General features: G+C 50.1%; 1 protein-coding gene across 7 annotated transcripts in view; it reads left to right on the top strand.

The window, feature by feature from the left end:
• The window catches only part of NXN (nucleoredoxin), a 179,623-nt gene that overhangs the window by 113,275 nt on the left and 43,405 nt on the right, over nt 1-22,943 (top strand). Inside the window, exon 1 of one of the 7 annotated variants that reach the window (XM_055367084.2) lies at nt 290-319. The exons of 4 other annotated variants lie outside the window; for them this stretch is intronic. In XM_055367084.2, the coding sequence (XP_055223059.1) occupies nt 305-319 (15 nt within the window). In that variant the 5' untranslated portion in view covers nt 290-304. Of the gene's footprint in view, nt 1-289; nt 320-5,643; nt 5,905-22,943 lie in introns of those variants that run through there. 2 more of the 7 variants (XM_019013394.4, XM_055367083.2) reach the window with 2 other exon arrangements.

The raw sequence follows: 22,943 nt of genomic DNA, 5'->3' as shown, positions 1-22,943 counted from the left end.
GAGTGGGGAGGGCTCCCTGAGTGATTTCATTGAAACCTACATATGCCAGCGATTCTTACAGTATCTTTCTAAAGTATTTAAATGCTGCAGAAATAATACTTAGAGTTTACAGTATGTGGATGTGAACAGGGACACGGGAGCTTTTGCCAAAATGGTCCTGTTTGCAGCTCGGGAGCTTTAGAGACCTACCTTCTTCCATCTCGTAATCTGTGTAGGTTCCTAACCCTGTTGGTCGGAGCAGAGATGTGTCAGGCAGCCCCCCTGGAACCTCAGGTCGCTTGTCGGCGCTCCTGGATCAGAGAGCATGAGCTGGTGCCTGGTGAGTCAGAAGCTGGATCACTCTCGGGTTGGTGTCAGCAGCCAGTTCTGGACGGCCCTCTTAAGCCGTGCTGGCCTTTCGTTCTGGCCTTTGATGTAACCCAGGGTGTGTAAGGGCTGCCTGCCCTTTACAGAGAAACAGATCTGTGCTGGGAAGTTAACAAACAGGAGGCAGGATGTGAGATGAGAGAGAAGGAACTGTCTGGTCAATGGGGTTCACCCAAGTCTAGAGGTTCATCTGTGTGGAGGGTGGGACTTAATATAAGGCAGGAGGCTCGGGTAGAATCTGCCCCAGCCACCACCTGGCGTCTGCAGTGATAGAAAGCCTGGGAGACCTTCCACCCGGGGCCCTGGGAAGCTCCAACACTCAGCCTCTGTGTTTTCTGTATCTTTCTCTGGCTGCAGGGATTTCCAAGGTTTCCCTTTTGTGCATCTGGACATTTTCCTTTCTCTGCTCATTTACTTATCCTACAAACACAGGCGGGATGGTGTGCCTGGCCCAGGGTCGGTGCTGGCACTGGGGTGATCACGATGTAGAGAAGGTAGTTTCGACCGGGCGCGGTGGCTCACGCCTGTAATCCCAGCACTTTGGGAGGCCGAGGCGGGTGGATCACGAGGTCAGGAAATCGAGACCATCCTGGCTAACATGGTGAAACCCCGTCTCTACTAAAAATACAAAAAAATTAGCTGGGCGTGGTGGTGGGTGCCTGTTGTCCCAGCTACTCGGGAGGCTGAGGGAGGAGAATGGCGTGAACCTGGGAGGCGGAGGTTGCAGTAAGCAGAGATCGCATCACTGCACTCCAGCCTGGGCGACAGAGCGAGACTCCGTCTCAAAAACAAACAAACAAACAAAAAAAAAAACAAAAAAAGACAAGGTAGTTTCTGTGCTTGGGGAGAGCGAAGGCGTTAAGTCTGCGGGTGAGAGCCGAGGAGGAGCTCCCTCACCCTGCTGGCTGGATGAGAGTTCGAGGGAGATACGGTCAGGGAGTTTCCCAGTGATTCTCATCAAGGAGCTGGAGTCAGGTAAACATTGCTTGGAAGGGTGGCTCGGATAGAGGGAATCCCACGTGTGAAGGCTGGAGGAGAGGGGAATTCCGGGGAATGGCGGATCGGATAGAGGGAATCCCACGTGTGAAGGACAGAGGAGAGGTGAGTTCTGGGGAATGTTTCCCAGGGAAGCAGCCTGAAGAATGAAGGGAGGGAGATGACTCTGGAACTCTTGCCAGTGTCCAGCTAGGAGATGACGCATGGGACGCCGTACAGGCTCTGCTGGAGCACAACACACGTCCCCGCTGTGTCCCTGGAATAGGTCATGCTCCTGTCACTCTGAAGGTCATTAGTAACAAGGCAGAACAACCACACAGGACCCCCACTTACATCTGAACAGCTTCTGCACACTCTTTGCAAGGTAATTGCCTGCTAAGACATTTGTTAAGACTTTTTTTTTTTTTTTGAGATGGAGTCTCATTCTGTCGGCTTACTGCAGCCTCCACCTCTTGGGTTCAAGCGATTCTCATGCCTCAGCCTCCCGAGTAGCTGCGATTACAGGCTCCCGCCACCACACCTGGCTAATTTTTGTATTTTTAGTAGAGATGGGGTCTTGCCATGTTGGCCAGGCTGGTCTCGAACTCCTGACCTCAGGTGTTCCACCTGCCTTGGCCTCCCAAAGTGCTGGGATTACAGGGAAGAGCCACCGCGCCAGCCTGTTTAGACTTTTCAATCTTCCACGTGTTAAACTGTCTATTTTTCTCTTATTAACCACAAGTTTGGGATTCTTCAGAGGCCAAACTACTGTTCTCCCAGGCTTTGAGAAAAAACTTTTCGTGTCATTTAGCTACATAGTTTTGCTGAACTTCTTCAACAACAGGAGAGCATATGTTGGTAGCTGGGCAAGCCCTACTCTGAGCATAATCCTAAGGGACTGGCAGGAATTCCCTGGAGAACCCCGAGAACTTGCTGACCATGCTGGAGAATTCCCCGGAGAACCCCGAGAACTTGCTGACCAAGCTGGAGGATTCCCCGGAGAACCCCGAGAACTTGCTGACCAAGCTGGAGGATTCCCCGGAGAACCCCGAGAACTTGCTGACCAAGCTGGAGGATTCCCCGGAGAACCCCGAGAACTTGCTGACCAAGCTGGAGGATTCCCCGGAGAACCCCGAGAACTTGCTGACCAAGCTGGAGGATTCCCCGGAGAACCCCGAGAACTTGCTGACCAAGCTGGAGGATTCCCCGGAGAACCCCGAGAACTTGCTGACCAAGCTGGAGGATTCCCCGGAGAACCCCGAGAACTTGCTGACCAAGCTGGAGGATTCCCCGGAGAACCCTGAGAACTTGCTGACCAAGCTGGCATCAGTTTTCTTTCCTGGGAACTGTTTCCACTCACATGTTCTGACCCCCAGCCTGAGGCTGGCACCAGCTGAGGGTTTGCAGTATTTGAATGTTGGCCTTGCCCTGACCCATGCTCAAATCATTTGTTTCACTAAGAGTATGTATTTTCAGATCACAAACCAGATTAGTCCACATCTAGCAGTTTAATTGCTGATTCAGTTAAAAAGTCCTTGCTTGATAGGGTCCGGGCTGAAATTGAACAACGTTAGAGGCTGCCAGGACTTTTTCTTTCTTTATAAAAGCAGAACTCCATGCACGTACTTAAAACAGGTACATGGTACTGAAGGGCATTACTGAGGTACGACTCCTCAGCTATCCTCTCTCTTAAGGTTCATTTATCTGTTTATTGAGATGGGGTCTCTGTCGCCCAGGCTGGAGGGCAATGACGCGATCTCAGCTCACTGCATGCTCTGCCTTCTGGGTACAAGGGTTCTCCTGCCTCAGCCTCCCGAGTACCTGAGACTACAGGCGCCCGCCACCAACTTTTGTATTTTTTGTAGAGACGGCGTTTCACCATGTTGCCCAGGCTGATCTTGAACTCCTCAGTGCAGGTGATCCTCCTGCCTTGGCCTCTCAAAGTGCTGGGATTACAGGCGTGAGCCACTGCGCCCAGCCTTAAGTTTCTTATATACATCCTTCTGAAATATCTTCTGTGCATTTATACATGTATGTGACGGGTATTGTCTGTCCTATTTACAAAAGAAACGTCTGATTTAAAAAAAAAAATCTAATATCTTGCCAGTCTCTTCCTATCGGCATAGCCGACCTGCTTTAATTGTTGCAATAACAGCATTGTATTCTATTGAATATATAGAGCGTAATTTACTTGCCCACTGCCTGATAAATGGATATTTCACTCCTTCCTTCTCCTTTTGCTGTAGCAAATAATACTATGATAAACATTGTCGCACACACTTTTTTTTTTTTTTTTTTTTGAGATAGAGTATTGCTCTGTCGCCCAGGCTGGAGTGCAATGCCGCGATCTCAGCTCACTGCAACCTCCACCTCCTGGGTTCAAGCGATTCTCCTGCCTCAGCCTCCCGAGTAGCTGGGATTACAGGCATGTGCTACCACGCCCGGCTAATTTTGTATTTTTAGTAGAGATGGGGTTTCTCCATGTTGGTCAGGCTGGTCTCGAACTCCTGACCTCAAGTGATCTGCCCACCTCGGCCTCCCAAAGTGCTGGGATTACAGGCGTGAGCCACTGCGCCCAGCAACATTGTTGCACATCTATCTCTGCACACTTCACACATGCATATCTGTGAATTGGAATTGCTAAGCCAAAGAATAACACATTATTGACTTCTGTAGACATTGCCAAGGTCCTTCTTGGAGGGGAGAGAGTGTCATTGCTTTATAGAAAATGTGTAACTTGGCCGGGCGTGGTGGCTCATGCCTGTAATCCCAGCACTGTGGGAGGCCGAGGTGGGCAGATCACCTGAGGTCAGGAGTTCGAGACCAGCCTGACCAATATGGAGAAACTCCATCTCTCCTAAAAATACAAAATCAGCCGGGCGTGGTGGTGCATGCCTGTAATCCCAGCTATGCAGGAGGCTGAGGCAGGAGAATCACTTGAATCCAGGAGGCAGAGGTTGCGGTGAGCCAAGATCGTGCCATTGCACTCCAGCCTGGGTGACAGAGGGAGACTCTGTCTCAAAAAAAAAAAAGTGTAACTCCAGCTTTTGTCAGCCAGCCTGTAATACCAATAGTTTCCCTTGCCCAGAAAACATTGCTATCTAATACAGAGGATATCACCCAATGCGCTTCCACTGAAGGAGCACAGGGAGGGGAGATGGACGATATCAAGCGAGAAAGATGACTTCTGGGAGCTGTGCTTTTCTCCTCTGTTCAATCAGTGTGGACAAGATGATCTGCTTAGTCCCATCTCCTGATTTTACATAAACCAGGCGTGGTTCTAGTTCCGAGATCCAGGAGCCTGACTGCCAGGACTGCTTAAGCAGGAGGTAAATTCTAGAATCTGCCCTTTAGTTTCTGGATTCTTTATCTTTTCATCCGTGTTGAATGAGAGAGAAGGGTTCAGGGCATCTGGCCCTTCCTTGGGCAGCAGACTGACAGAACACCGCCTGGGTTGCCTCCGTTTTCAGGAGATTTGCAGCAGCTTCCTTAACTTTACCCACCTCTGCCCCTTTAATGCCAAACACATTCCTTAGAGGTCCGTTAATTAGAGGAGCCTCAGAGTGAGCAGTGGGGTCATGATGGTTTCTCTTATAATCAGGTTGGAAAGGATCTCAGGGTGGAAATCTGGTAAAAAGCCTTCTGAAATGTTAGACCAGAGAATTATCTGGAGAGGGAGGAAATGCAGGGCAAGTTCCTGCAAAGCCTCACACTCATGTTGGTCTCACCGACGTTTATCAGGGAGAAACAGCCTGTACTCCCAGGGCAGCCGTTTGAACCGGCAGAGCCCACTTTGTTCCTCGATTCTGTTTCTTTCCATACAATCCGCCCTCCTGACCTAATACCATTGAGGCTGGTGTCTTGTCCCATGGGACATGGAACTAGGGAACACAGATGGATCTAAGCTAGCACTCCCCTACGTTTTGGCAAATTTAAGAATCAACACTCTGAAGAACCGTGGTTTTGATTCCCTGAGAAGGAAATGGATTAAGACTTACTCTCCCTACTCCGAACTTTTTATCTTGGGAAATTTCAGACCTACAGAAAAGTTGAAGACAAGTACCATGAATGCCCATCCTGTGCCCTTCACCGGAACCGAGCAATGGCGAACGCGTCCCTTCACCGGAACCGAGCAACGGCAGATGCGTCCCTTCACCGGAACCGAGCAACGGTAAACGTGGGACCGAGCAATGGTAAACCTGCCCCTTCACCAGAAGTGAGCAATGGTAAACGTGCCCCTTCACCGGAAGTGAGCAATGGTAAACGTGCCCCTTCACCGGAAGTGAGCAATGGTAAACGTGCCCCTTCACCGGAAGTGAGCAATGGTAAACGTGCCCCTTCACTGGAACAGAACAACAGTAACTGTGCCCCTTCACCGGAACCGAGCAATGGCAGATGTGCCCCTTCACCGGAACCGAGCAACGGTAACTGTGTCCTTTCACCGAAACTGAGCAATGGTTAATGTGTTTCCTCACTCAGTTCCCAGGCATTGCCGCTGCTGATCTGGGGAACACACTGTATGAGCCTGACATAAACCTCTACAGAGCTCTGTGCAAGCAGTGGGTATGTTTTTTCCCTGAAGGACAGTTGATCCTTGAATGACGTGGGTTTGAATTGCACGGGTCCATTTGTATGTGGACTTTTTTCAACCAGATGTGAATCAAAAATACAGTGTCAGCCAGGTGCAGAGGCTCACACCTGTAATCCCACCACTATGGGAGGTTGAGGCCGGAGGATTGCATCAGCCCAGGAGTTCAAGACCAGCGTGGGCAACATAGAGAGACCCCCATCTCTACAAATAATAGTAAAAATTATCTGGGCATGGAGGCATGCACCTGTGGTCCCAGCTACTCAGGAGGCTGAGTCAGGAGGATCGCTTGAGCCAGGGAGGTCGAGGGGGCAGTGAGATGTGATTGTACCACTGCTCTCCAGCCTGGGGGACAGAGTGAGACCCTGTCTCAAAACAAAACACGGCTGAGCGTGGTGGCTCACACCTGTAATCCCAGCACTTTGGGAGGCTGAGGCGGGCTGATCATGAGGTCAGGAGATCGAGACCATCCTGGCTCACACGGTGAAACCCCGTCTCTACTAAAAATACAAAAAATTAGCTGGGCGTGGTGGCGGGCACCTGTAGTTCCAGCTACTCAGGAGGCTGAGGTAGGAGAATCACTTGAACCCAGGTGGAGGTTGCAGTGAGCTGAGATCACGCCACTGCACTCCAGCCCAGGCGACAGAGTGAGACTCTGTCTCAAAAAAAACAAAGAAAACAGAACAGTATTCACAGGATGTGAAACCCACGTAGGCAGAGGCTGGTTTTTCCTACACTCAGGCTCTGCTGGGCTGACTGTGGGACTTCAGTATATGCGGATTTTGGAATATGTGGGGGTCCCAGAACCAATCCCCTGAGTATACTGTGGGGCATTTGAAAATAGATTATATTTATCATGATGTTTCATTCCTAAACCTTCATTATCTCCTAGAAACAAGGGTGTTCTCTTCCTAGCAATAATACCATTATCATACCCAGGAAATATAGCATTGATGCGTGAAGAGCATAGGTCTGTTGTCTTACAGAATTTTCCAGAGTCTGAATTTGTCAAATGGTTCCCTCGTGATTACATCCAGGCCAAACATTTCTGGCAGGAATGCCGCAGAGCTCCTGTTGCATCTCACCAGGAGCCACATCATAGTTCCGTCCTGTTATTGATGATGCTGAGGTTGAACATTTGGTTGAGCTAATGTCTGCCAGATCACTCTACTTTGTAAAGGTAGTTTCTCCTTTGTAACTAACGAGCAGTAAGTGGCGTGATGCTTTACGACCGTAGGAATCTTCTCCTCCCAGTAACTTGTTACCCAGTGGCTTAACATCTATGGATATGTGATGATTCTTTCATGAATCTGTTTTATTTGTTTTAAGAGACAGGGTCTTGCCCCATCACCCAGGCTGGGTTGCAGTGGCAGAATCATAGCTCACTGTAGCCTCTATAACTCCTGGATTCAAGCGATCCTCCCTCCTCAGCCTCCTGAGTAGCTGGGACTACAGGCATGGGCCACCACACCCACCTAAGTTTTATTTTTTATTTTTATGTTTTTGAGATGGGGTCTTACTATGCTGCCAAAGCTGATCCCGAATTCCTGGTCTCAAGGGAGCCTCCCACCCTGGCCTCCCAAAGCTCTGGGATTATAGGTGTGAGCCACCGTGCCTGGCCTCCTGAATCTGTTTCTACATTGATTATTGCAGAATCCTGGGCTTTAAATTGTCACTCCTTCTACATTTATTACCTCACATTCCTTTTTGAAGAGCCCCTCATTGGCTGAGCACCGTGGCTCATGCCTGTAATCCCAGCACTTTGGGAGGCTGAGGCTGGTAGATCGCTTGATCTCAGGAGTTCGAGACCAGCCTGGGAAACATGGTGAAACCCCGTCTCCACCAAAAATACAAAAAATTAGCCAAGTATGGTGGTTGATGCCTGTAATCCCAGCTACTTGGGAGGGTGAGGTGAGAGGATTGCTTGAACCCAGGAGACAGAGGTTGCAGTGAGCTGAGATCGTGCCACTGCACTCCAGCCTGGGCGACAGAGCAAGACTCTGTCTCAGTTTAAAACAAAAAACAAAAAAAGAGCCCCTCATGTTCTCACACTCCATTTTTTAGTATCATTTCAGACTCATGGATTAAAAAAAAAATCTGTTGCTGTAGCTTATTAAATTCACTATTTTTTACCGTATCCCAAATTTGGTAAGTGGGAGTCTTTTCTTTTTTTTTTTTTTTTTTTGAGACGGAGTCTCGCTCTGTCGCCCAGGCTGGAGTGCAGTGGCGCGATCTCGGCTCACTGCAAGCTCCGCCTCCTGGGTTCACGCCATTCTCCTGCCTCAGCCTCCCGAGTAGCTGGGACTACAGGCGCCCGCCACCACGCCTGGCTAATTTTTAGTATTTTTAGTAGAGACGGGGTTTCACCGTGTTAGCCAGGATGGTCTCGATCTCCTGACCTCGTGATCCACCCGCCTCCGCCTCCCAAAGTGCTGGGATTACAGGCGTGAGCCACCGCGCCCGGCCAGTGGGAGTCTTTTCAAGATGGCTCTCGAGTGTTTTAACATGTTCCCAGCATCCTGTAAGCATTTGCTTGCTTTTCTGGCACTCAGTGAGATGTTCAGGCTCAGCTTGGCCTCTCCCTCCCCTAGTTTTGGAATCAGCTCTTCCTCTGAGAAATCCTCCTTCCCTTTGGTGGAGGGATGGTCCTTAGAAACCAACATCTGGGCATGAAGTGTGTTCCTTGCTGGGCCTCTCACTGCCTCTAGCCACTTTCAATAGAAAGAGCAAAGAATGGTCAGGCGCGGCGGCTCACGCCTGTAATCCCAGCACTGTGGGAGGCTGAGGTGGGCGGAGCACCTGAGGTCAGGAGTTCAAGACCAGCCAGGCCAACATGGTGAAACCCCGTCTCTACTAAAAATACAAAAATCAGCCAAGCATAGTGGCATTTGTTTGTAACCCCAGCTACTCAGGAGGCCGAGCCACACAAATCACTTGAACCCAGGAGGCGGAGGTTGCAGTGAGCCGAGATGGTGCCACTGCACTCCAGCGCAGGCAACAGAGTGAAACTGTGTCTCAAAAAAAAAGAAAGAAAGAGCTGAGAAATTTAAATGTGTTTTAAAATCTTGAGTCGATACTGATATGTTGCACTGAGAACCAGCTGCCCAGGGCCCTTCCTTACTTCCCCAGTCCGTATCTGTGTTCCTCTCGTCCCACTGTGATAACCTTGTTGACAGATTTGCGACATCCGTAATCATGGCCAGCAGTGATCCTAACAAGTCAAGTTCAAACTTTCTTTTCAGTTCTTTTTGTCCTTAGATCACATCCAAGAAAGGAGGAATAGTCAGAGAGCTAGATCCAAAAGTCACTTAAATTATTTGCCTTTTTGTCTAGATAGGTAACAGTTATTATTAAGAGTTAGGGTCACATGTTTCTGTTCATATTAAACTTTAGGATTTGCTGTTTGCTCCTACTTTTTACTTGATTTTATTCTTTTAGTAAGTAAAATGTTTACGAGGTTCAAAAGTCAAAACTATGCAGGCCGGGCACGGTGGCTCACGCCTGTAATCCCAGCACTTTAGGAGGCCAAGTTGGGTGGATCACCTGAGGTCAGGAGTTCAAGACCAGCCTGGCCAAGATGGCGAAACCCTGTCTCTATGGAAAATACAAAAATTAGCCGGGCGTGGTGGCACACGCCTGTAATCCCAGCTACTCAGGAGGCTAAGGCAGGAGAATCACTTGAACCCAGGAGGCGGAGGTTGCAGTGAGCTGAGATCAGGTCACTGCCCTCCAGCCTAGGCAACAGAGCAAGACTATGTCTTAAATAATAATAATAATAATAAATTTTTTTAAAGTTAAAAGTATATAAAATAATATACAAAGAGAAGGCTCACTTTCACTGCCAGAAGTGAGCGTTTTCCTTAGTTTCTGACTCACCCTTTCTAACTTCTTTACTGCAGAAGTAACCCACACCTCTCTGTCTTGGGCCCTTTGCTTGATGCTTACACGGGAAGGGTCTGAGATGCTGGTTCTCAGGATCAGCTGTGACCAGAGGAAACACATTAGAACAGATTGGAGTTCCTGCTCTTCCCTCTGTTAATTTGCTCGGTTTTGCCTGTTGTTTAGTCACCTATGAAAAGTCAGAGTACCCCGTGGAGGACAGGGAAGGGGTGTCTGGAACGGCCTGAGGGCCAGGCCTTTCAGAGAGAAGGAAGCAGCCTGAGTTTGGTTTGGATGGTCCATTGAATCGCGTTTGATGGGAGTGGAGCTGACTGTGGTGTCCCCAGAGCAGATCTGGGGTCCGTGAAACAGGTCGTGACAGAGCAGATCAGTTGTTTCTCTGGCAGGCCCGTCCGTGCAGCTGTTGTTTTGTATTTGAGTAGTTTGCGTTTCCCTTTCCTTTTCATACAAGATTATCTGGTCCTAATCCCCTCCCTCCTGCATAAGGGTTGCTGGGAACCATTTTTTTTTCTTTTGAATAAACATCTTGGGGAAGTCAACTTTTCACATTTGTTGTTGTTCTTTACTTGACATTAAGGAGCTTTTATAAGCAATTAAAACTAGGAGAAAACCCAAACCAAAAATTTCCCCTAAACTCCCTGTGACCTCAGTCGGAATCCCTCCAGTATTCCTGGTCTTAACTCCTTTGGTGAATTTAGAGAGCGACTCTTTATTCCACTTCCAAACGACCGCTTTGAACTATCGGTCAACGTGGATAAACACATCTCAGGGAGGGGGTCCGTGAAATATGGTTGTGGGGTCAGACTGAGAAGGCCTCATTTTCAAACTAGAGCTGGACGGGAAACTGCATCTGAAAGTATTTCCTGGAATAGCTTGCTCCGTTTCTTGAGTGGCAAGTATTTTTGGTAAAGATACTCTCCCAGACAGTGGAGGTGCCGTGGCCTTCGAACCAGATCCTTCCAATAGTAAATCATGTTGTCAGTTCCTCCTTGGTGGATGGGATCCATTTGTATCATGCCAGAGAGCCTTCAAAGTAGGGTCAAGAAACCCAGAAAATTGGCCCCTGCCTGCCCTTGGCTGGCTATGGGATAGAAAGAGAAGCCTGAGGGCAATCGAGCAAAATAGCAGAGTGAGGGAAGAGCAGGAACCCTGTTCTAACAAGTTTCCTCTGGTCATAGCTGATCCTGAGAACCAGCATCTCAGACCCTTCGTGTGTAAGCCGTAGGGCTGTTTTCTTTTTTTCTTTCTTTCTTTTTTTTTTTTTTTGAGACGGAGTCTCGCTCTGTCACCCAGGCTGGAGTGCAGTGGCGCAATCTTGGCTCACTGCAACCTCCGCCTCCCAGGTTCACACACACAGGCTGCTGTCTCAGCCTCCCCAGCAGCTGGGACTACAGGCGCCCGCCACCATGCCAGGCTGATTTTTTTGTATTTTTAGTAGAGATGGGGTTTCACCGTGTTAGCCAGGATGGTCTCGTTCTCCTGACCTCGTGATCTACCTGCCTCAGCCTCCCAAAGTGCTGGGATTACAGGCATGAGCCACCGCACCCAGCCAACCTTTCTGTTTTTTAGTTTGATATGCTTGTTAACTCAGCAGCTGAAAGAATGCTGAAAGTGGGGGTGCTGCTGTAACTGATACCTGAAGTGGTGGGAGTAGCTTTGGAACTGGGTGACGTGTAGAAGTCAGAAGAGTTTTGAGGTTCATGATGGAAAAGGCCTACGTTGCCCTGAACAGAATGTGAAAGGCAGTTCCGGGGAGGGCTCAGAAAGAAAAGAGGAGAGCTGTAGAGAAAGCCTCAGCTGTCTTGGAGAAAACCTAGGCAGTGTGAACAGGATATTGGTCGAAATGTGAACAGTAGGCTGGGCGTGACCGGCGGCTCACTCCTGTAATCCCAGCACTTTGGGAGGAGGATCACCTGTGGTCAGGAGTTCAAGACCAGCCTGACCAACATGGAGAAACCCCGTCTCTACTAAAAATAGGAAATTAGCTGAGCATGGTGGTGGGTGCCTGTAATCCCAGCTACTTGGGAGGCTGAGGCAGGAGACTCACTTGAACCCGGGAGGCGGAGGTTGCGGTGAGCCGAGATTGGGCCACTGCACTCCAGCCTGGGCGACAGAGCAAGACTCAGTCTCAAAAAAAAAAAAAAAAAAGACAAGTACTTAGCAAGACCAGTGGAGCCCTACTTTATCCACAGACTCCCGTTGTAAAGCATGCCCTGCAGTGACTTAAGACTCATCTCCTAGCAGAAGACATCCAGCCAGAGTCCCAGAGGGAAAGACCTCCGTGAGCAAGTTTTCCTGTGGAGTTTGTTTTGTGTTTGCAGAGGCTTTGACTTTAGAATGTCCGCCTCCTCTTACTCAGGGTTTTAGGCTTTTTCTGTCCTCGGCCATGATGCAAAATAATTTTGGCAAATGCGAGGAGAGATCAGACCCTCTTTTTTTTTTTTTTTGAGACGGAGTCTCACTTCGTTGCCAGGCTGGAGTGCAGTGGCGCGACCTCGGCTCACTGCAACCTCCACCTCCCGGGTTCAAGCAATTCTCCTGCCTCAGCCTCCAGAGTAGCTGGGATTATAGGCGTGTGCCACCACACCCAGCTAATTTTTATATTTTTAGTAGAGACAGGGTTTCACCATGTTGGCCAGGATGGTCTTGATCTCCTGACCTCTTGATCTGCCTGTCTAGGCCTCCCAAAGTGCTGGGATTACAGGTGTGAGCCACGGTGCCCGGCCTAGATTGGACCCTCTTATCTTCATCTCCCCCAGGGGCCGGCTGTGGAGTTGCCTGTCCCATGACAGGAATCATTTTCTGCTGGTTTTGATTGAGTTCCCTGGCACACTGGATAGGGTTTGTTGTAACACACACATTCCTCCTGCCAAGGTACACAGAGTCTTTAGACTCAGAGGCTTGTTTTATGATTTTTTCCCCTAAACTTAATTTATTCTACATATCCCACGGCAGAGCTAAACATTTGTGGGTATCTGGCTGCCGGAACTGGTGGATCAGATGGGACCTTGCCTGTCCTTGCTGGAGAATGGGAGGACTGCTTCCTTCTGGGGTGTATTTTCAGAGAGAGAGAGTTCTGCTAATTCAAACAAAACTTTTCAACAAACCTGTTCGTGAATAGAACTTAAGAGATAAATCTGGGGGAAATTTTACCCACATTTTGATCCTGGGGAGCAGTCAAGTTTTTACTAGCCGCAAAGAAGATATCTTGGATTAGGTGGAAAACATTTACTTCCCTCTGCTTGTAACCCTGAGCAAAGCTGTCCTGGAGCCCCTTGGGCGCTACCAGACCCGGGGGATTCAAAGGCTGCCTCTCTTCTTATTCTTTGTTAGTATATGAGAATTATTTGTGTATTTATTTGAGATAATGTCTCGCTCTGTAGCTCAAGCTGGAATGCAGTGGCGTGATCAGAGCTCACTGCAGCCTCAAAAACTCCTAGGCTCAAGTAATCCTCCCTTCTCAGCCTCCCAGTTATCTGGGACTACCGGTTTGCTCCACCGCACCCAGCTAATGTTTTACTTTTTGTAGAGATGGGGTCTTGCTATGTTGCCCAGGCTGGTCTCAAACTCTTGTGCTCAATTGACCCTCCCGCCTTGGCCTGCCAAAGTGCTTGTAGTTATAGGTGTGAGCCTCTGCACTCAGCTTCTATATAAAAAATTTTAAAGTCTTTTTTTTTTTTTGAGACGGAGTCTCAGTCTGTTGCCCAGGCTGGAGTGCAGTAGTGCGATCTTGGCTCACTGCAACCTCCGCCTCCTGGGTTCAAGCAATTCTCCTGCCTCAGTCTCCCGAGTAGCTGGAACTACAGGTGCCTGCGGCCACATCCAGCTAATTTTTGTATTTTTAGTAGAGACGGGGTTTCACCATGTTGGCTAGGCTGGTCTCGAATTCCTAACCTCAGGTGATCCATCTTCCTTGGCATCCCAAAGTGCTGGGATTACAGGCGTGAGCCACCATGCCCAGCTGCAATTTTTTTTTTTTTTTTTTTTTTGAGACAGAGTCTCGCTCTGTCGCCCAGGCTGGAGTGCAGTGGTGCAATCTCAGCTCACTGCAAGCTCCGCCTCCTGGGTTCACGCCGTTCTCCTGCCTCAGCCTCCCAAGTAGCTGGGACTACAGGTGCCCGCCACCACGCCTGGCTAATTTTCTGTATTATTTTTTTTTAGTAGAGACAGGGTTTCACTGTGTTAGCCAGGATGGTCTCAGTCTCCTGACCTTGTGATCCGCCCGCCTCAGCCTCCCAAAGCGCTGGGATGACAGGCGTGAGCCACCGCTCCCGGCTGAAATTTTAAACTCTTAAATCTCCACTCAGGTGAGCAGGTGGGATCGTTTTAAATCCGTCTAACTGAAAAATATTCTAGCGGCAGGATCTTTCCTTTGAAGTACCTGCTTTCAGGTGTCCAGAAAACCTGAGTGAGAAGAGCGAGTACGGTGGGAAGCGGGAATTAGAAACAGCTATTCCAGATTCATTCGTTTAATCCACAGATATTTTTACTGCAAGCCTACTTTGTGCCATGCCTGATGCCAGAAGCAGAGTGAGCTAAGTATCTCCCTGGCCTCGTGGAGCTCTGTAGTCCAGTGGGGGGACACACATGATTCAACAAGTCACACAACTGCAGAATGGAAATTGGCCGGGCGCAGTGGCTCACGCCTGTTATCCCAGCACTTTGGGAGGCCGAGGTGGGTGGATCAGGAGGTCAGGAGATCAAGACCATCCTGGCTAACTTGGAGAAACCCCGTGTCTACTAAAAATGCAAAACTTAGCCATGTGGTGGCGGGTGCCTGTAGTCCCAGCTACTTGGGAGGCTGGGGCAGGAGAATCACTTGAACCCGGGGAGGCAGAGGTTGCAGTGAGCCGAGATCACACCACTGCACTCTAGCCTGGGCGACAGAGTGAGACTCCGTCTTGAAAAAAAAAAAAAAAAAAAAAATATATATATATATATGTATAACAGAAATAGTGAGAAGTATTGTAAAGGAAGAGTACTAGGGCTTGGATGTATAGAGCACCTGGTCTAAACTTGGGAGGGAGGTCCTGGGCAGAGAAGGCTCCCCCGAAGAGCTGATGTTTGACCTCATATCTGCAGGGTGAGGAAGAATTAGCTGGGGCGAGGGACACACAGTAAGGACAGAGGGACACCCTGTGGGAAAGAGACTTCAGTGGGCCTGAGTTACCTGAGAGCTTTCTTTTTTCTTTTAGGCAGAGTCTCACTCTGTCACCCAGGTTAGAAGGCAGTGGCGTGATCTCAGCTCACTGTAACATGCGCCTCCCAGGTTCAAGCGATTCTCCTGCCTCCACCTCCCGAGTAGCTGGGACTACAGGCGTGCACCACCACACCTGGCTAATTTTTGTATTTTTGGTAGAGACGAGGTTTCACCATGCTGGCCAGGCTGGTCTCAAACTCCTGACCTCAGGTGATCCACGCCTCCCAAAGTACCGGGATTCCAGGCGTGAGCCACCGCGCCCGGCTGGGAATTTTCTTAACATTTATGTTTTTAGCTGGGCGTGGTGGTGGGCGCCTGTGGTCCCAACTACTCAGGAGGCTGAAGCAGGAGAATCGCTTGAACCCAGGAGGCGGAGCTTGCAGTGAGCCGAGATTGCGCCATTGCACTCCAGCCTGGGTGATAAAGTGAGACTCTGTCTCAAAAAAAAAGAAAAAATTTACACTTTAGGTCTCACCCCCTGGGTCAGATCCAGTGGGTCAGAGGCGGGGCCTGGAAATCTGCATGAGTCCCTGGGAGTCTGAGGTGTCCTGGGGAAATAGGCGTCCTGGGGAAACAGTCGTCCTGGGGAAATGCTGCATTAAACACTTCTGGTCAAGCTCTTTCTTCCCAATTTGCAATTTGTGCTGGAGGGAGCTCCAGGCCTCCTTTGTAAGGACAGGACAGTTAGGCTTGGCATACGCATAATCCCAACCGTGCAGGGGGACCTGGCCCCACTCTATAGCCCAGGCTGACTCAGAGAGCAGACGGGGGTCCTGCCTCCCTCCTCCACCCACCCAGCCCTACTTTCTGCTCCATATCCGCTTCCAGGAGCCCCGTATCCAAATCCAACGCCAACTCGGAGCTCTGGAAGCTGGAAAGGAAAGGAAGTGTTGGGTTTTCTTTTTTCCCCTCCCCTGAAATTTTCTGGACGTCAGTATGGACATTCAGAGGCAAGTCTGTCTACGTAATCCATCCTGACTTTTTCTGGAGGTAGAAAGGAGAGAGAAAACAGGGTTGAGTTTGGGGAGCAAGATGCCAGCTGTGGGCACGGGGGGTCCCAGGGATCCTGTGGCCCACGTCCTGGTCAGTGGGGGAGCTTAATGAGGTTCCCTGCTGGGGACGCCCCGACTGAGGCTGTGGCTGAGGCTGAGGCTGTGGCTGAGGCAGGTTCTCGCTGATGGGACTTGTGAGGAGGTGTCATCGGGATGCCCCCCGGATGGCAGAAGAGCTGGGACTAAGCCAGCAGGGATTGCTGTTTGGCCAAGAGCCTTCTAGAGGCTGCGGGGCCTTGGCCGGCATGCAGGGATAAGCCAGGGCCACAGGATTCGAGCCAGGGCCACAGGATTCTAGCTCCCTTTTCTCACTGCTGCCTCCGTTGGCACAGGACCTGAGGGATTAGGGTGGCAGGGCCGTTCCTGAGACTGGCGCCCCTAATTGAGCTACAGCGTGCTTTTTCCAGCTTTTTCCACTCTCCATTTCAAGTCTCTGGTTAGATCAGGAGAAAGTCTCGCTGTGGCGCCATCTTTAAACCACTGGAAAACTTGCTAATCTCCCTTCCATGGAGAAAGCCAACCTCCGCTTTCCGCAGGCAGCGCGAGTCAGATCACTTGTAATAATGGCTTGTTCTTTGTTCTTTTCATTTTGACACTTAGCCTCTATTTATGGCGAGTGGCGCTGGTTCTCCACTTACAATAGCAATATAAAGTTTCCTTTCAAAATAATTTTTTTGAAGGAGTCTATTCAAAGCAACATAAGTAAATAAGCATGGGAGTGAGGAGGGCACAAATTGTAAATGATACATGTGGATGCCTGAGCTTGGAAACTGGGTGCTGGGAGCAGCCATCTGGATTTCACATCTGGCTTCATCTTCATAGCAAGCCTATGAGGCAAGCACTGGTTTCTCCCAGTGTGCAGCGGAAGTAGCTTCTCAAAGAGGTGAAGGGATGTTCCCAGCCTGGCTGACTTTGCCACCCTGCTCTTTCCACCTGCCCTTTCTTGTGGCCGGCAGACACAGTGACCTCAGATTCATTCTGTAGCCCCTCAGCCCCTCTGCTTCTCGCCCCCCGCTCATGCCTTCTAAGCATCTTCTCTCCCGTCTGCAGCCCAAGGCTGCCCCTGGGAGCAGGCAGCGGCTTGCGCTGTCTTTTGTCCTGGCGTCTTCATTTCAACTGGGGAACTTTGGGTGGAGCTGGAGCCAAGTGGCAAGTGGAGCTCAGGCTTGCTGGACCTCGGCCTCCCCACCGCATCCCCCGGCTTTTGGACACAGACCTTTCTCTGGGTGGTCTGGAGACCAGGTTGAAACCTGTTGATGTTTAGCAGTTCGGTTCTGCTAAAAGTTGACAGGATTATCATGCTCTTTAAAGCGGTCAGCCTGTCCCAGGAAGCCGTGCTCCCGACGGAGAAGCCGTTTGTGTGTGGTTTCTGTTCCCAAGGCCTCAGCCGTGCTCCCGACGGAGAAGCTGTTTGTGTGTGGTTTCTGTTCCGAAGGCCTCAGCAGTTTTAAGTTTCCTAAGCAAGTGAGTAGTGGCATCATCCGGGTCTGATTCACTGGGACGTTTCTGTCCTGGAGGAGAAGGTCAAGTCTTGTTGCAGCCTCAGAAACTCCACCCTCTGCCTGTCTTGGTTCTGTGGCACTGGCGGCGTCTGGAACCAGCACACACCTGGCTGGGGAGTGTCTGCCGACGGCAGCCCCCTCATTGAACTGCCTTTGAAAACTAAAGTTGGGGAAGATGTACTGTGCCTGCTTCTGAATATCACGTGTGTGATTCTACCTCGGGAGTGTGCTCTAAGGGACGTGTGGCCATTCATCTTGTCTGCAGAAGAAACCTCCCGCCTTCGTCCCTCCTGACTCAGCTCCCGGGGCCCCCATGCCGCCCCCCTGGAGAGAGCGAGTGAGCAAAACTGGGTGCCCCCCCCCAGCCCCCCTGGAGACAGTGAGCTCGCAAAACCTTCCCAGAGGAAGAGCCCTACTTTGGGAACTCACAAAATGGCATTTCTTGGCAAGTTTGTGAGTTTGCTCACGGCCACCTTCCTTGGACCCACAGGTAGGAGCAGTGGACTGACTTTTCTCGTGTCCGCACACATGTGAAACGTTTGTGTATCTTAGGCTCCCACTTAAGAAATGGGCTGCTGGCTGCAGGGAGCAGGAGGTCCGGGAAGCTCATTTGCTCCCTTGTCTGAAGGCATCATCTTGCTCATTCCTCTGCGTACCTCGTACCTCGTGGGAGCAGGAGCAGGTGTCTCCTCCCCAGGCCCTGGGGCTCGTGGGGAAGACAGAAGAATGATCCCTGAGAAAGGGATTTGACAGGGCTGAGAGCGTCCGTCAGGTGATTTTGCTTTTCTTTTTCTGGCGTTCTAAGCAGTGAGGATTTAGTGATGTGCTTGGACTCTCCACGCACACACACAGACCCACGTACCTGTCTTAGTTAGGAGTTGTTTACGAGGAGCAGAAATGGACTCCAGCTGCCTTAGGTGGATTGGGTTAGGCTCTCCGAACACAGTCCTTCATCACAGGGGCCTCCAGATGCAGGAACGGCACCCAGCTGGGATGCGGAGGGACTAGCCTGGGGTTTCAGGAGCAGGTTGCTCTCGGGCTCCTTGGGGGCTGTGCAGCTTCTCTCGTTCGCTCCTCTCTGACTCTGGTGTCTCTCCTGCCCCTCCTTATCTGTCCTCCTCTCCGTCAGCTCCATTTCTCTCTGCCGTCCCTGGCCCAGCAAGGCGACCCCTGCCTGCCCTTGACGTGAGTTTATGGTTCTCACCTCCACTGTCAGCTCTTCAGCACTCCTCTACCTGCTCTGCATCCTGCCACATTTAGGAAATGATGATTGCTTGTCTGTGGAGGTAAAGGGACGAGGCAGCTGGCCGCCAGAGGACAAGGACGTGGAGGGAGGGAAGAGGGAGTCCAGCGGCCCCTGAGGCTGAGAGGGCCAGTGCGGTGCCCTCCTGGAGCCTGCTCCTAGCACGCTGGTTGGGAAGCTCCCATCTTTTTTTTTTTTTTGTCTGTCGTCCAGGATGGAGTGCAGTGGTGCGATCTCGGCTCACTGCAACCTCTGCCTCCCAGGTTCAAGCGATTCTCCTGCCTCAGTCTCCTGAGTAGCTGGGATTACAGGTACCTGCCACCACGCCCAGCTAATTTTTGTATTTTTAGTAGAGATGAGATTTCACCCTGTTTGCCAGGGTGGTCTCTTAACTCCTGACCTCAGGTGACCCACCTGTCTCGGCCTCCCAAAGTGCTGGGATTACAGGCGTGAGCCACTGCGCCCAGCTGGGAAGCTCTGGTCTTAGTGAATCCGTCTTTGTATCCACTTTCTGAACTTCCAGGAGAGAGCGTGATTGGTCTTAGATCAAGCATGCACACCCACCATGATTGCCTGCTGTGGAACAAAGGGTGTGGGTGGGGCGGGGACTGCCGTCCCAGGGGAGGGTCTAGAGAGGAAGCCGGAGCCTGTTACATACCAGACAGGCTCCCTTCCTTTCTCGAAGGCGAAGACCTTTGTCTTGATCTGACCCCATACCGTCTGGCACAAATGCCTGGTAGGTTTGAGATGCTCAATAAGTGTTTATTGATGAAAAAGGACCAGGCACATGTGTGGTGTGGAGCCGACGTCCTGCTGAGCAGTGGATAGGTACTTGGCCTATCCGGAAAAACCTCCGTCATCTCCACCACCCCTGGCGATCCGTCCTCAGACCACACTTCAGCCTCTCTGTCTGATGCATCTGACATCCAGGGCCATTCCTGCCGCTGTCCGCTTTCTTGTTAGCTTCTGAAGCCACAAACAGAGAAGGTAACCAGGAGGCAAGCTGCCTGTATCTCTCAGTAGGAGGCATTTGGAACCAATCATGTGGCGGCCCCTTTGAGTTCGCTGTTTGGAAGTAAAGTGACATGCACGAATACTGACTGCATTGTAAAAATGGCTTTCCGGCCAGAGCCTTGGACTTTTGTGTTTTGATGGAAACGCCCGTCTAAATTTCCTGCTTTATTTTTTCTTAATGACCAGGCATGAACCTGGCAAATGCTACTATTTTTTAAATCCTGCTCGTGTTAAGCCGTAGCAGTACCTTTTAGAGACAAGAAATCAGCTGGGCGCAGTGGCTCATGCCTGTAATCCCAACACTTTGGGAGGCTGAGGCAGGCAGATCACCTTGAGGTCAGGAGTTTGAGACCAGCCCTGGCCAACATGGTGAAACCCTGTCTCTACTAAAAATACAAAAAAATTAGCTGGGCGTGGTGGTGGGTGCCTGTAATCCCAGATACTCAGGAGGCTGAGGTAGGAGAATTGCTTGAAGCCAGGAGGCAGAAGTTGCAGTGAGCCGAGATCGTGCCATTGCACTCCAGCGTGGGTGACACGGCAGGACTCCGTCTCAAAAAAAAAAAAAAACAGGAAATCAACGTTCAGTAATTGGAAATGAATTGGCAGGGGTTGACGTCCTCCTGAGGGTGTCAGGGACCACAGAGAACCTCTGCTTAATTCGTAGTGTTTCATCTTCGATCCTTCACTCGCCCCGTTTTGTAACAACTTTATGTAGCAGAAAGAGAGATGAGAATTGATGTTGGTCTGGAGGAAGCGGGGAACGTGATACTTTGTTCTGTATTTACTCCTATATTTATTTCTTTATTGGGCTTGTAGCTGTTTTTTCTTATTCTACATCAATCACTTGGATGCATAAATTCAAAGACATATGTTTGCGGGTCTCACACATCTGTCTTGAATTTCATCTTTTCCACCCTGTCTTCTACTTTCCAAACAATTTACCTCCCTCTCTCTCTCTCCCTGCTGTTACTTATTTCATTGTGTGACGGAACCCTTTCATTTCAGGAGCTGGTGGAGGGAAAGAATGCAAGCCACAGTCCGTTTCTATATAAAGGCATCTTTGGTACTGGGTGGTCCCAGTTTCTTAGTGTCGGACACGATTCCTTTTGCTGTGGACGTGGCTGGTCCGTGGCAGTGGGGCTGAGGCTGTTTGCAGAGCTGTGGACATGCCTGGCTTGCCGGATTCCCAGTGAGGTGACGTTACCGCTGTGGACCGGTCCAGGCCAATTTAGAGAAAGCCTTCACGTGCCAGGCTCCGTGCAGAACAGTCCCTTCTGACTTTTTTCTTTGATCTCTTTTTCCAGGCAGGGAGTTTCTCACATCATTGTAAATATTTCCTCTCCCCTCCTTGTCATTTGGCCCAGGGCTCAGTGGGGACTTCCTGAAGCAGGAAAGTGATCAACACGGGGTTTATAACTGGGCACTGGAAAGTTCTGCCAAGAAACAGAGCTTTCCACGCAGCCAAGAAGGGAAAAAAAAAGCCATTGTGAAATAACAATCAAATAGGAAATTGAGAAAGGGAGCTGTGCCGAGTGCTAGTGGCTCCACGGGGGGACAGGTACGGACGGTGCCGAGATGACAAACATCTCCGTGGTTCCCACCAACCACACTTCCTGCTCTTCTGTTCATTTTGCAGAGCGGACACGGAAAAGCTCACCCTGCTGACTTGGAATTTATAATAGCATTTGGGGCGGTAGGCGCTACGTAGTCACATTCCTCATCTACCAGAAGCTGCGGAAAGTTTTGAGATGATTTGACTGTGAGATATGATGAGGTTTCTCTTCAAATAATCTGATCAATCTTTTATTCTTTAATTCATCGTACCCCCCCACCCCCACCATTTTTCTCCTTTTTTCTCCTTTTCCCTTCTTGCCTTTGTTGAATGCCCAGGCACGCCACAGTACCGAGCGTTATCAGTACCAGCTCACATTCCTTTCCTTATTTAAAGAAAGACTAACTTTCTGGCTCATTACAGACACCCCTTCCCCTTTCCCTCCACTTTCTTTAACGTACCCGCCCTATCTAAAAAAAAATCAAATGTTTATCCAACTGGGATTAGTTTATATTATAAGACCCGACCCCGGCCAATAAAAAAAGGGTACAGGGGCAGGACTTGTGTCAGGAATGAAGGCTTTTGTGCCCCTTTGTTCAGGTGTGCTCTCATGGCGACTGGCCAAAGGGGTACCCCTCTGTGCAAAAATAAAACTGCTTTGCTAAAAGTCCTTTGTTCGTGTGTTCAATTTCCTTAAAATTTTTTTTCTTTTTTTTTTTTTTTGAGACAGAATTTCTCTCTGTCGCCAGGCTGGAGTGCAGTGGCACGATCTTGGCTCACTGCAACTTCCACCTCCCGGGTTCACGCAATTCCCTGCCTCAGCCTCCCGAGTAGCTGGGATTACAGGCGCCCACCACCACAGCTAATTTTAGTAATTTTAGTAGAGATGGGGTTGTCTTGGCCAGGCTGGTCTTCAACTCCTGACCTTGTGATCCACCTGCCTTGGCCTCCCAAAGTGCTGGGATTATAGGCATGAGCCACCGTGCCTGGCAATTTCCTTAAAATTGTGAGCATTCTTCCTAACACCTAATTTTTAAAACTTTATTTATTTATTTATGAGATGCAGTCTTGCTCTATCCCCCAGGCTGGAGTGCAGTGGTGTGATCTCGGCTCACTGCAACCTCCGCCTCTCGGGTTCAAGTGATTCTCCGGCCTCCAAGCAATTCTCCCGCCTCAGCCTCTTGAGTAGCTGGGATTACAGGCATGAGCCACCACACCCGGCTAATTTTTGTATTTTTAGTAGAGACGGGGTTTTGCCGTGTTGGCCAGGCTGGTCTCAAACTCCTGACCTCAGGTGATCCGCCCTCCTCGGCCTCCCGAAGTGTTGGGATTACAGGCGTGAGCCGCCACACCCGGCGTATTTGCCTGGTTTCTTTTCTGCTGAGGAACCATGACAAATGTTTGAAAATGGAATATCCGCCTGCCTGTGGCTCAGGCTGTGTCTCCAGGTCAAATATGAGGAACTGGTAGCACACATCAGCATCCAGCTGATTGGCCTGAGTGTCATCATCAGCATCCCCATTTATTGAGTATCTCTCACGTGTAAGGCAC

Source organism: Gorilla gorilla, chromosome 19 (genome assembly GCF_029281585.2).
Source record: "Gorilla gorilla gorilla isolate KB3781 chromosome 19, NHGRI_mGorGor1-v2.1_pri, whole genome shotgun sequence".
Lineage (NCBI taxonomy): Eukaryota > Metazoa > Chordata > Mammalia > Primates > Hominidae > Gorilla > Gorilla gorilla.
The sequence above is the reverse complement of the archived record's forward strand: the minus strand, read 5'-3'. Positions and strand labels throughout refer to the sequence as shown.